At 37.6% G+C, this 14,156-nt stretch overlaps 1 protein-coding gene across 1 annotated transcript in view; it reads right to left on the reverse strand.

The window, feature by feature from the left end:
* Positions 1-350: 350 nt before the first annotated feature.
* PTPRH (protein tyrosine phosphatase receptor type H) overlaps positions 351-14,156 on the reverse strand; it is a 165,371-nt gene continuing 151,565 nt past the window's right edge. Inside the window, exons 15-23 of the mRNA XM_063435559.1 lie at positions 11,379-11,426; positions 10,106-10,193; positions 6,660-6,750; positions 6,375-6,451; positions 5,040-5,174; positions 3,751-3,873; positions 3,004-3,164; positions 1,458-1,593; positions 351-873 (exon numbers count right to left, since the gene is read on the reverse strand). Coding sequence (XP_063291629.1) covers positions 733-873; positions 1,458-1,593; positions 3,004-3,164; positions 3,751-3,873; positions 5,040-5,174; positions 6,375-6,451; positions 6,660-6,750; positions 10,106-10,193; positions 11,379-11,426 — 1,000 coding nt within the window. The 3' untranslated portion in view covers positions 351-732. The remainder of the gene's footprint in view (positions 874-1,457; positions 1,594-3,003; positions 3,165-3,750; positions 3,874-5,039; positions 5,175-6,374; positions 6,452-6,659; positions 6,751-10,105; positions 10,194-11,378; positions 11,427-14,156) is intronic.

A 14,156-nucleotide genomic window follows, 5' to 3' on the forward strand; every position in this document is an offset into this window, starting at 1 on the left:
GTCTCAGTGTACTCACATGCCACTATCTTTCAAGTTCCTTTCTAGTTTTTTACCAAACTTAACTGCAGAGGAGTGTGATAGGTGGTTAAGACGAAGTAGATTCTATTTGAAGACTACTCATCAATCACCTTTCATCAGAATTTCAGTTCAGCAATTCAATCACGATGATGAGAAACATAGTCCACAACCGATGTAACTGTAGACCTAAATTACCCTTCATCATAATGGGCTCTCAGGACCCACAAAAGAGGATGCTATTTCAAAAATAACAACAACAATACAGACAACAAACATATTTAAAATGGGTATGGTGACTACCCCAAAAAAAATTAAAATCTAGCTTTACATTTTTACCCTTTTTACTGGGTTTCTTCTTAAATTTTTCACAGTCCCATGCTCGCAGGTATTAGATTCCACATTGGTGTTTTCCATGTAACAATTCCGTTTTGGCTTCAGTAGTTAGTTGAAATAGAAAAATAAAAACAGTTGACGTCACCAGGAGATTCCATGGATGTCATTAAAATGTACTTTGACACAAGAACCTAGTTCTAAGGAATAACTGGATGCACACCAGTCGGAGTGCGTTTTTGGCAAATGATGTAGGTTTCATTTCAGGCAGTACTTGTCGCATAATAAAAAGGCACAAAACAATCAAATTTGAGCAATAACTGGCCAGCTGAAGGCATGTGGTAAGTGCTCGGACAGTACATAGTCTGTTCCTAACGATGAAGGTTAGGCATTCTCGTTGTTGAAATTCCGTATTACGCTGGCATTTTCATAGATGAGGTCGTTTACGTTATTCTCGTAGATGTTCTCTTCGGCTGGTTGTTCAATCAAACTCAACAAACACTTATTCAGGAACACGTACTGTGACTAAAGAAGAAAAAGTCATGATAAACAAAGTCATTCATTTTGTATAATCTGCAAGTTATCAAACATAAATAATGTCTATAATGGATGGCCATTAAGAACAACATTAGTGCATATATACATACACAGACAAACATGTGTGACTCCCATCAGTCTTAGGCTAGGACATGACTCCCCAAGTACTGCCTTAAGAAAGAACTAAGTGCATGCATATGTGTTTTGTTCATATGAACACCTTTGTTTGAGCATGTATGTGTGTTTCAGTGTGTCTGTGTAAGTGTCTGTCAGAGTTGCATTCCACAGCAGCTGAAATTACAAGGAACAATTTATGTTACTCCAGCTGCTGTGGAACAAACTTTAATACAAAATATTAAGTTTTCATGTTTTCAATAATCACGGCAATGCTAAGGTGTATATTGGGGAGAATCATTTTTTTAAATAAAATATTTTACTAGAATCTGGGAACAATGCCTCATTGTGACCAACAGTGACAGCATTTGTTAACCGATATCTAATGCTACGTAGAAAATGTCATCTTGTTTACAATCGTTTTTTTTTTTTTTTAATACCAGATTACGAATTCTTACCTCTGTTTGTACCATTAAGGGCCTATTCATTCTCATCTTCTCAACAAAACCGTAAACCCCAATTCGATGCTCTTTCTCCATCTGCTGGATTAGGTAATCCAGAGCAATAAGTGTTCCAGTTCTCCCCACACCAGCGCTGCAATAATTACAGTATATTAATTGGATTAAAATGCAAAACAGAAGAAATATACAGAAAAAATAATAATATGTATAATTCCAATAAAATTAAAGCTTTTTGGGAAACTATAACCCAGAAAAGACACCTAAAGCTAAAAAAAAAAAAGGTATAGGATTAATAAAATACTAACAAAATGGCAATATAAGAGAAAATAATGCATAGACTACAACTTATAAGTGTGAAAATCAAATGTACTTGTTTTCCCACTTCTACCTCAAGAGAGTTCCTTTTTTACAGAGCCATTATCTTCATATACCTGTTATTGTCCACATTTAGATTTATATTCCCATATACATTGGAGTATAAGAAACAAACATTTGTTGAATGTAAGATATGTGCAGCTCTACTATATTAGCTTAAATTCTCAAGTCATCTTAAGTCAGTTCTCAACACAATCTGTCTGTCACCTATTTACTCAATGTCTATCTTTCAATATGAAAGTATGCCTGTCAGTGTGTCTGTCAGTATGTCTGTCAGTGTGTGTGTCAGTATGCCTGTCAGTGTATGTGTCAGTATATCTGTGTGTGTATCTATATGTTGTCATTGTGTGTGTATCTGTATGAAGTCTGTGTGTGTATCTGTGTATCTGCCAGTGTGTCAGGTGTGTATATGTGTGTCTGTGTAACTGCATGTGTGTCAGTGTTTGAATCTTTGTGTATGTCAGGATGTGTATTGGTGTGTCTGTATGTGTGTCAGTGTGTATCTGTATGTTGTCTTTGTGTGTTTCGCTGTATCTGTATGTTATGTTATTAGTATGTGTGTCTGTGTATCTGAATTTGTGTCAGGTTGTGTATCTATGTGTCAGTGTGTGTATATCTACTTGTGTGTTTGTGTGTGTATATGTGCATACATCTAAACATTCACACGCTAACACTACACACAAATACACCCCTGCATTCAAGCTTCAGCACTACATACAAATACACGTCTGTGTTAAACACCAACATTATATGTATACACACCCCTGCATTCAAAAACCAACACTAGACATAAATACATGCTTACATTCAAACGCCAACACCACATTCAAACATATTCCATACAAAAACCTGTTTACATTGAAACATACAAAAACTGCTTAGTGTTAAATACAAACCTGCAAACATGGGTAAATGGTAGAGCCCCAGCTGTCAAGGCATTGCTGGAGTTGTACGACAGATGGGGATCTACCTTTTAAACATCCTTGCAATAGGGAGGCCCCAAAAAATATACTTTAGGTTGCCACTGTACTTTAGGTTGCCACTGTATTAAGGGTGATAACGTGATTGCACGCCTGGGGAGGGTGTACAGGATCCAGGGGGCCCAAGCAAATGCTTTGCCTAGGGTCCAATCAATATTAAAGACGGCCCTGCCACTAGTATGTCTTACCTGCAGTGGACAATGGTGGGGCCAGTGCTCTTTCTTTGGTCCATGTGCTCTCGAACTAGATTGCGAAACTGGATGATGTTAGTGGTATTTTCTGGGACACCGTGGTCAGGCCAAACAGTAAAATGAAAGTGACGCACATATTTTACACCTTGTTGACGAGCCTGTATAAATATAAGACACAGTGTTATGCTGTTCACCGTTCCCTTTTGCTATTCTTCAAGGTTTTGTTTTTGTATTTACCAAACATGTTGTGCGGTAAGTTAATGGTTCTTGTAATAATTGCAACTAGACGTACAATTTTATCCCTGTTACGTCTGCTTAGAAGCAAAGCCCCTGATTTTCTTTCTGCTTAATTTATTGCATTTTGTTCTTGTTTCTTACACTGACAAATGATACCCATGTCATTATTATGTAAGTCTTAACTTTGGTGAAGCTTATTTGCAAATATATTTTGCCAATATAACAAAACTGTATTGTTGTAAATGCAGTATAGCAGTGTAGTTGATTTATGTTCTATTATTCAAATGACAGTTCACTTGTAATTTAATCCAAGATAATTTGCATTTGTGGCAAAGATTGAGGCAAGTGTCAATATTGTCCTTCAAGTAATAGATTTCTATAGATTAAACAACCAAACTTATTGAAAACTTTACTTAACTTAAAAAAAAAAAAATATGAGGAAGGGAGCAAGAAAAATATATTTAAGGTGGAAAAAAAAAAAAGAATGTAAACAGATGCAGCATTTACGTTTTTCAGTGAAAAGTCCCGTATCGTCCATTCAGTTAAAATTGTTTCTGAGGTGACGGTCACGGTAATGTCTTCGTAAGTGCAGGGAGTATAATCCAGGGGCCAGTAATGCTCGCATTTTACCTGTCAAATATAAAGGACAGATTTAGAATTTGTAATGAAAACCATGCCATGTTCTGTTCATTTCCCGTACTTGCATTAAAACGGTCATTCTTTCGGTATTGTTTTTTTCTAGAGATATTTATCAAGTAGATGTGAAAAAAATATAGCTTATTTCAAAATTTCTATGTTTTAAAAAGAATCCCTTTTGTAATGCCAGTAATGGAGCGGGAGGTATTTATAGATACAAAAGAAATGACAATGGCCGTCCTGGGTTACGCCAACCAATCGGAGAGGGACCACAAAATTATTTTGTTGCATGACGACTAGAATGGGAAAAAAGGTAATTTATAGTTCTGAGATACAATCAACACATTACAAACTGCAGTTAGTCGTAACGCTGTGTAGCTCTGTGATACACTAATATCATATCATATACTATCCTATACTGTGAAAGTTACCGCTGTGAAAAATCAGTGACATATACCTCCAAAAATTTCCAGATTTAGCAAGACAATCCCAAATGTGCCCTTTAGGGGGACACACAACCTTTCTAGATGTGCAATTTCCTACTATATTAATAGTGACATGCACAGTGTTGCTGGTACCCAACCTACAAGCCTCAATGCTTTTAAACATTCATACTTCCCAATGTTGAGATATATATGGGATATATATGGATATATGGTAACATGATGTGCAGGCATGCATCACAGAGTTTCACAATGTTAACACGAGGTGTGTAAGAATATATTTTATGAGGCTCTGTGAAGCATTTAGTTACATTACTGTAGAACTCTGAGTTGCTTCTTGTCTCTTTCCTCATGTTACTAACCTCCATCCTTGCCACCCCCGTCACTAGCTGAATAATCATTCTCATCCATATCACAAGCCTGGTCCCTCTCTCCCTTCCATGCTACAAACCCTAACCCTCCCTCCCTTCCACATCACAAGCCCAGTCTCTCCCTTCCTTCCACATCACATGTCCTAAACCTTTCTTCCATAATAATTGCAGTATCAGTCCATCCCTCCCATAAGAGCTGGCTTATCCCTCTTTCCTTCTCTGATCATGTGTCCTGTCCCTCATTTCCATTATCACTCGTCCAATCCTACGTGCACAGAATGGTGCCAGGTGTGGACACAACATGTTAATACATTTGTCAAATAGAATGTAACGGAGAGGAACTCACTCGACCATTCTCCATGCAGTTCGTCAGCATTACAATAGTATTGACATGATGCTCCCAAATCATTCTCCAGAAATCTGCTGTGGTGTTAGGTAAAGGACCTTGGCTGGCTATGAATTCTTTATTAGAGGTATAGCCCTACAAGAAAGGAGAATACATAAAACAAGAGTCCATCGGCAGGGAAGTATATATTCATGCTTTGCGTGAGAAAACAATTACTTACAGGGTAATAAATATCTACAAAAAAAACTAATTGAACAGATTTTCTTTATTATTAAGCTACCTTTTCCAATGCTGTGAGATTACTCACTCATTTTCAGATTATGGATTTTTTATATTCTGGGTGTTATTTGAATTCTGTGCAGAGCTATTTACAGTTAGCACTGTCACATATTTCTGATCAGAAAACTGCTCTAAAAAAGCATATGTTGGTGTTTCATATGTGAAAAAGTAGACTGATTTGTTCAGGTCTTATGTTCCCAATGCAGTTCTAAAATATGCATTCTTATAGGCATTCATGATTAAAACCAATTCTTAAACCCATCATCTAAAGAAGTGTAATCCGTTTGGAACCTCCATATTTTTCAATTATGCTTTAAAGTACATATCTCGCAAAAGTAAGTTTGGGGAAAAAAATAGTCTTCTTCCAAAAAAAGTTTTAAGGTCCAAAGTGCTCTTTCTTTAAGTGTTCACAGAACGATGGCGATGTTACAGCCCAAAAATAATGGCTCTCAAATCCATGATGACTCTTTTATTGCTGAACCTAATTGTCACGGGTACGCAACAGAACTTATTGATTTAAGTGTGCACTGTAATAATTGTTATGTTCACCATTACTACTGTTGCACCGCTATTGTTGCACCGCTATTGTTGCACCTCTATTGTTGCACCTCTATTGTTGCACCTCTATTTTATTTGTAACCAAGAAAGTGTCTTTGTTTTTAGGGCTACACAAAAATAACGGCATGTTTTACTATATAGTAAAGAAGTGACAGGGAATTAATCAGCAAAAAATAGCCAAACGGGAAAAATTAAGCAAGTCAACAATTTTCCCAGTTTGACTTAGAAAATCTGCCTATATAATTCCTAATTTAGTGAATAAGCTCAGAATTGCTTCTGTTAGATTTTATCACTAGGGTGTGAGTTAGAGGATGGTTTTCGCCAACGTAAAATCACAAAAAAAGGCCTAGCAACAAATAATAAAATGCTGTGCAAAAAGAATTTTTGTACTCAGAGTGTGTCCGGCTGCAAACAACATTACGAACACAGAAAAGGAAATGGTATGACATGTGAGTAATGGATTAAGTTTGAAATGATGGTCTGCGACTTTGTACTTACAGGCATATAGTTGGCATTAATGTAATCAGAATTTGGATTTCCATCAATGCAGTCCAGTTTGACCCGGGAATGGTCATCTTAAACAAAAAGGTAAAGATGGGAGTTAGTAAATATATTAGAATGTTTTGATGGTGAATAATGATCATTAGTTAGGTTATTCATCTTCAATCAGTTATATATGTTAATACCATGTGCCTAGTGGCTTAGTAGCTGAGGTTTAAAGACGGATAACTGTTACATCCTAATACATTGCGGTAACATGCTGGCTAATATTGCTATACTCACATGGCAACACATTAGTGAAACGATTCTTTGCTCGGTTTTCTGGATTTTCTGCCGCTCTTTTTGATTGTTTTGTACCAACGGCACTTAGCTCCTGTATAAAATGAAAGATTTAACTCAGATGGAAAAGTAAAATAGCACATAGAAAAGTAGATTTTATATTTTACATTCTAGATTTAATTCAGTGCATAGAAATGTGGGCATTAAGAAAAAAGCGAGCCAAACATAGTTACTAGAGAGCTCATAATTGTTTGAAAGTACTAGCCTTGTGCACTGCAAGAACAATTTGTTTGTCAGAATTAATTTGTCCAAAAAAAAAATAATTATTTCTTTGGGTTTTACCCATGTGGTGTTTCGGTTGAGACACATTTTTGCTATTCAGTTGTTTTGGAAAAACTATTTGGATGAGTCACAATAATTGGGAAATTGTCCAGTGTACTGCAAAATATAAATATTACGTATATATTTTTCAGAACACGAATAGGCAAAAGTTCACGCCATTTAGTTCACAGATCAAGTAAGAAGAAATAACTAACAGATGGAAGCAGAGGAGAAGCAGCGAAACAAAATCTATATTTGTATATTATATATTTATTACCTTCTTCTGCACTGTTTGCTTGTTTGTTTTATTCTCTCTCCCCCCTCACTCTGTGATCTTCACACGAGTTATTTACAACCCTCTTGAAGAATGGTGTCTATTTTCTATCAAACCTGTGTCTTATCTGCACTCATGTCGCTTTAACCCCTGTAACACAACTCAACTTTGAATTCTATGTGTCGTCTTTGCTCAGAAATGCTTTAGACTTGAGAAAGGGAGGTTCTTCCGAAAGCTTGTCATTACAAAATTATGTTAGTCCAATAAAAAAGGTATTACAAGATACGGATTTTATCCTTTTGTTACATCTGCATCACTGGACTAATATGGCTACAATCTCTACTTGAACACAAATTTATTAAATATATAATGTGGATTTATTTTACTGCTCGTCCTCTTTTTCCCCTATGTTGATCCTTTCTCACATGACCTGTGAATAAAATCAACATTTATTCCAGCAATCGTCTTTTATTGGAGCAACAGACAGAACTCCAAGTCAAAAAATGAACAAAACAGTTTCATCCTTTGTCCATTTTGTTTCTTTTGTGAATTATCCTTATAGCATTTCGTTGTTCAGGATTTCAGATAAATCTCAGGTTGCCCAGAATTCCTATGAATATCTATTAGTTTGAACAATGCACAAATCTATTAAGTACTAATCTAAAAGTAACTCTCCAACCACCATAACCACTGTGGCTCGCTGCAATGCTTTTTGTGCCAGGACTGCCCTGGAGCTCTCGAACTGTAAGTACTCAACAAATTGCCTGAGGTCCACCAGGCACCCACTTCCATCTCCTCTCTAGCTCCATGGAGCTAAGCCCTGATGTGCAGTACCAGCTGAGTGTTTTCAGCCAATGAGTGCATCCCTGCACTGCTGGGCTTAGCTCAGTGGCAGAGATGCCAGCAGAGAAACAGGCTGTAATGATTATGGTATCTGCCTTTAGCAGATTTAAAGTCATACACCCCATATATGCAAGTGCTGTGTTCCTTCTACACCACCAGAATACATTCAAATAAGCCTTTCTGAGTGAATTGACTCCTGGACCCATTGCACCTGACTTCATTTGATTTCAGTCGCGACTCCAAATAATCTATTACTCTAGGCAGACTACTTGGTGAAATTTCTGCCTGTATCCAGTTTGAGCCATTCCACTACAAGTCAGACTCCCTCATCCCTGGGTGTTGCAATAGGCATACCAGACCAACCTGATTGTAGTGATTATGGTGCCTAAAGTAGTTCTTTAACATTCCAGCTGTTATTTTGGAAAGTTGTGGTCAATGTAGTGTATGGAAAAATATAGAAGAGAGAAGGAACTGTTAACTTCCATAAGCATGTTGATAGCGTTATGACCTCCATCTGTAATTGTGAAGCCTGGAGCATTTAATGCAGGTACCAAATTAACCATTCATATACGCAGGCGATGTCCTCTGATTATTTTTACACACATACCTAATTTTCTCACCTAAACTTAACAGGCACCTTTTACATGCAGTCTTAAGTGCCAACTTCCAACGTTCCTCCATCATTTCCTCCTTGAATTATTCCATCTCCTGCATTCTTTATGACAAAGATAGGGAAAACTACTCAAAAACAGGCGAGTAACATGGAGACACTTTATTACAGATCTCAGAGTGGCAACATTTCGGTCCCTGAAATTAGCTTGACTCAACTTGACTAAGGCCATTTCAGGCCTGGAAATTTCCATTCTGTGATCTGTATTAAAGTGTAGACATGTTAACTATACGCTTTTGAGTGCTCCTCCACAGTGCCCTAAAATACAAAAAAGTATCCTTGCCATAGCTCCACCCTGCACCCTGGAGATCACAACTAGTGATCAAATCAAATCATTGGTTTCCTATGGTGTATGCGCAGAGCTATAGCAAACTGTTTATTTCTTTGAGTATCCATCTCCTTTATCCTGCCCTTCAATGCCACCATCCTCCTTTCATGACAAATATTACACATTGACACTCCCTTTCATGTCAAGTCCTACACTCTTGATAAACACTCGGTAAGGTCAAAAAGTTGCTGTTTTTGCCCCAATAGAGCTGCTATTTTTGTTATCTCGGAGTGCCTGAAGTCCTCCATTCTGACATTTTTACGCCATGTTCCACATGATTGTGCCATCATTTTATTTCACAAAAAGATTAACATGGTAACATTACTGGAGCCTAATGGAATAGGTTCTTTGTTTGCAGGAGTCCCATGTGTCCCTTTCTATGATCAGGTTTGAGAGCCTTTTCTAGTGACCAATCCTTGAAAGAAAACCTTTATGATTAACTACAATATATTTGAATTGTCTAAGACTATAGCAATATCTTTAGAAAAAAAACTATTTCAAAAAGACAATCTGTTCTCTGGACGTGTGCTTGGCATAGGGCTTGACAAGCTGGTCCGGTGTTCTCTTCCCAAAAGACTGTACAAGTTTCTTAAACATCAATATTATCAATATTTTTTGATGTGTACAACAAATACATAATGATTTAAGCGTAGCGTTCAAGGTCTTTGCCAGACATAGGAGCCTAAATAAATGGCAAAGCATGGCATATGTAAAAGTGTCAATATTATTATTATACAAATGAAATAAATCATGTCATCAAAAGTAACTTGCACAAGGTATGATTTTATTGCCAGGAATCGCTGTTTTTGAGGTTTTAAAAGAATAAGTCTCTTATTAAAAGTGGTGGGGCATTGGAAGAGAACAGACACAAAGAAATCTAGACTCAAATTACACCTCCCCCCTCACCCAATAGATACTATATATATATATATATAGTGCTATTAAGAAATATAGTTTATTTGTGATTTGATAAAATCATAAAATTGACAGAACTCAGAACCCATGAACCATACCTGATACTCTTCTGCAAATCCAAAGTCACTATCTGCATGATTTTTCTGATAATAATCTTGAAATTGTTCTTTGGTTATGGTGTGAGACCTAGAATGATATAAAGGACAGACTGGTTACAAGGGTAGCATCTCTACCAGTGTTCTAACTAGAACAACTGAGAAACCTGAAGAACCATTATAGAGCAACGTTCTACATGTTAAGGCTTCACCAGGGACATTCGTTGGTCTCCATGATTTTTTTCCACAATCACTATTTAAACAGCATGAAATTTATTGAGGACACTCAGCTGTTGTCAACAAGGAAACTATTTAAGGGATACTGAGCACCAAAACAACTTCACCTTAATGAAGTGGTTTTGGTGTACAGATCATACCCCTGAGTCACAGCCAGGAGAAACAAAGCGATTTAACTCAGTTTTTCTCATACGGCTTTCAATGAGTTTGACAAAATTGAAAGTTGGAATCTGTAGATCATGAACTCTGCATCGGGACATAAGTGCAGGTAAAGCTCTAGGAACAAAACTGTATACTTTTTTGCACTCTAATCCATTCTAGTTTTTGTGATGCCCTTTCTGTGCTATAAATCTGTTCTTTCTGCTTTTACAGTCGGAATCTATTTTGTACACGGGTTCTGTGCATTGTTTGTGCTCCCTCTTTTCCTTTTGTAACTCACTTCTACTTTTGCATGTTTTTCATAAGCCTATCATGACAGACATTCTGTCTTTAAAATTACACAAGGCCCAGACACACATTTAGCCCATAGACACACAAAGATGGGCACTAACAAAGACATGAAAAACACACCAACATATAAATACAATTACACCAGCAGAAACACACACAGAGATACGCAAATACACCTTCAGAACCACATACAAAAACAAATACAAGTACACCTTCAAAAATAAACACAGACACCTATTGGGAAACCTTTAAAGGTTTACTCCTAGCTACATGACCCCTTCACTGTTTCTGGAGTGTTCATGGTGCCTTGAGTCTGCATGTGCATAATGTTGCTATAAAATGCTTAACATACAGTTTATCACTTCTGCTGTTGAAGGTGTAACAACAATGGCTACATTGGGCTATCATTAGCCAGCCCAAGAGTTCCGGGCTGGCTAATATAAATTCTGTAAATATTTGATGTCTGTCGTTGAATCATTGGTAACAGTTGTCCAGTGGTGGCACTCCCTCATAGTATGTACCACACGCTTGTTAATTTTGATTGTTTAAAAAAAAAAAAAAAATCATATTTAAAGTTGCAAAATATTACCTTTTCTGGCTTAACTTAACCGGCATGAGTATATTTGGGTCTTTCGATCTAAAAATAAACAAACACAAGAAATAAAAATTGTGTCTAACATTTTTGTTAATCATTAACACACATTTTCATTGCAATGACTAAAAGGATATCACATTGACAGCATTATGCAGACTAAGTGCCCTTTGACTGGACCCATTCAATCCAATTAACTGGACCCATTAGTGTAGGAACCAAAGAAATTCTAGGGGGACAGCCTTTTCAGAACAAATATGCACCCTTTGGGAGTGTACATTAAACCATTCGGTTTTCTATAGGCAAAATGATACACTCTCACTGGGCAAGTAACAATCCTATTAAAATTAGTTGAAAAGGACTCCCATTAGCAGAATTAATTAATCAAACACTATAGCGTTAGGTATAAAAAAAAAAAACGGTATCCCTAACGCTATGGTGTCCCTCTGATATAGGTCTGCCACCCTCCTCCCCACCTGGTGATGAAAGGGTTAAAAACCTATTTTTTTTTTCACTTATCTGTGACAAACTCCCCTTTCCAAGTGAGTTTGCCACGAGTTCCTGGAGGAGCCTGCTTGCCAGCCTCCTGCCCACAGACTATGGACCCTGTAAAATGTGTTGTAAAAGTCTCCCTTCATGTATTTGGACTATATGGTTCGGGAACCGAACAACCGCACGAACCAGAGACAACTTTGTAGCAATTTCCACTGCAGTGTTCAAAGTGTTCGTCTGGGTGGCTGCAATTCCTATGGACAACCATGAGGTGGCGGTCATCTTGTTCACATGAACACAGGCAGCGGTGTTGGGTCGTTGAGTTAATGGAACTATTTTCGGACACTGCAACTCCCCAACACTGCTGGTCTTCCATGATCGCCTGGGTTCGGTTCTACAACACTTAGAAAGGTGCTGTTCAGTGGAAACGTTCCCAAGACGAAGGGGAACAAGCACCAGGGTAAGAACATTGATTATGTTTGGTAGTTTGTTCGGTTTTTAACAACCGAACTAGACCGACTGCAAGCTCTTTTTCTCTGGAACGTTTTTGGACATGGGACCATGCGTGCGGTTGGCCACATTATGACTTCCAGGAAATTCCTGAATCCCTGAACCGATCTGGGTGATTTTTGGATGTGTTTGTCACCCAGATCGGGCTATCAGGGGATTTAACTTGTGGGGTTTTATGTATTTGTAAGGTACTTTTGGGGTGCTTGGGAAATGTGTGTTTTCTGTACCTGGAGATAATTGAGTTTAATACAGTACTTAACCCACTTATCTCCAAGACACAGAGTAGGGATTGTATTTTTAAGTAAGGGAGTGTCCTGGATCTGAGAGCCAATGTAATTGTGTATTTGTTTCTATTGTGGTTTACTCTCAGGTCCAGGGGGGAATGCCCCTTGCATGGGGACCTGCATATAAGGCCAGTTGTGGTTGCCAATAAAGGCATTTCATGTGTTGTCTGGTTACTGGAAGGGGAAAGGGCTATTCTTTAATCACTTTGTCAGTGTGGAGGATTCAACAGGGAAAATCCTTGTAAAGGCTAGAGCTCCCAAGACTGAGTGTCGTCCAGTGCCTGGGGGTGTCTAGAGCGAATTCCCCATTCGGACTCTAGTCAAGTGCTGCAGTTTGTCACCTGTTCCAGCTAGGAAGCGGTCCTTGGTACCTTGGTGCTGGCTCCGTATCCTCCTCCTCCAACATCATTGTGAGGGGGAACCTAACGCGCAAGGATTGCAAGCTTGGGCCTTCCCCATAGGAAAGCATTAAATCAATGCTTTCCTATGGTGATTTTGAAGAGGCTGGTCATCCTCATGCAAAACATGAGGACATCCAGCTTCGTTTCACACAGTTAAACTCTGTGAAAAGCCAGGAAGCACCACTGGTAGACAATCACTAAATGAAGTCTTAACCCTGCTATGTAAACTCTGAAACAGCAATGTTTTACATTAAGGGGATGTGAAATATCAATTAGATGAAGTGGTCTGTGTGCCTATAGTGTACCTTTAAGCTACCTATAAACATGCAGCTTCTCACAAATATTTATGCCTTAAAAGTCTTTCCATTGCCATTTTTGGTTTTTCTTGTTTAAAATGTAATTGTTTTAAAAGCGTTTTAAATTGTTTAAAAAAAAAAAGAAAAGAAAAAAAAAAAGGTGGAGAAGATAGCCAATTCCTTTAAAATAGGTTCAGCTTTGCTCATCTTTCTTTAACAATAAAATATATAATTTTAGAAGCTGGGAGGGATCTTACCACTCTCAACTCCCAAACTAGATCCCCATAGCCATACCTATTTTTTACAAGATTTTTCATGCAAATAATTTTCTCTTTAATAGTCTGTCTCTTTAAACAATTACTCCATATTTTAAATGCATTATATAGATAATGCTTTGAAAATATTTCAAAAACTGAGGGGGAAAAATTATAAGATATAGATCTACAAAGTGATCCTTGGTGCACTGGTTAGTGGGTCCACTGTAGCAGTTAATCTAATTATTGTCTGGGACTGATGTTATCCCATAGATCTCAGTCTAGAAAAGTTCATGGGATAAGTAAGTTATTCCTCTGTCGCAGTTCCACTCATCACACAGGATGACTGGAATTCCTCAACAAATGGATCAGTTTATATTTAGCCGTGTTCACTGTTTAGTGGACTAGGCCATATTTTGCTATTGGGAGAGCCTCAAGTCACAAATTGGTTCTGTCCAGAGTGGACAGACTAGACATTGTGTACTTGTTTTTAGATGCAAACAAGTATACAATACATAGTGATGGCTAACATACAACG

This window comes from Pelobates fuscus, chromosome 11 (assembly GCF_036172605.1).
Source record: "Pelobates fuscus isolate aPelFus1 chromosome 11, aPelFus1.pri, whole genome shotgun sequence".
Lineage (NCBI taxonomy): Eukaryota > Metazoa > Chordata > Amphibia > Anura > Pelobatidae > Pelobates > Pelobates fuscus.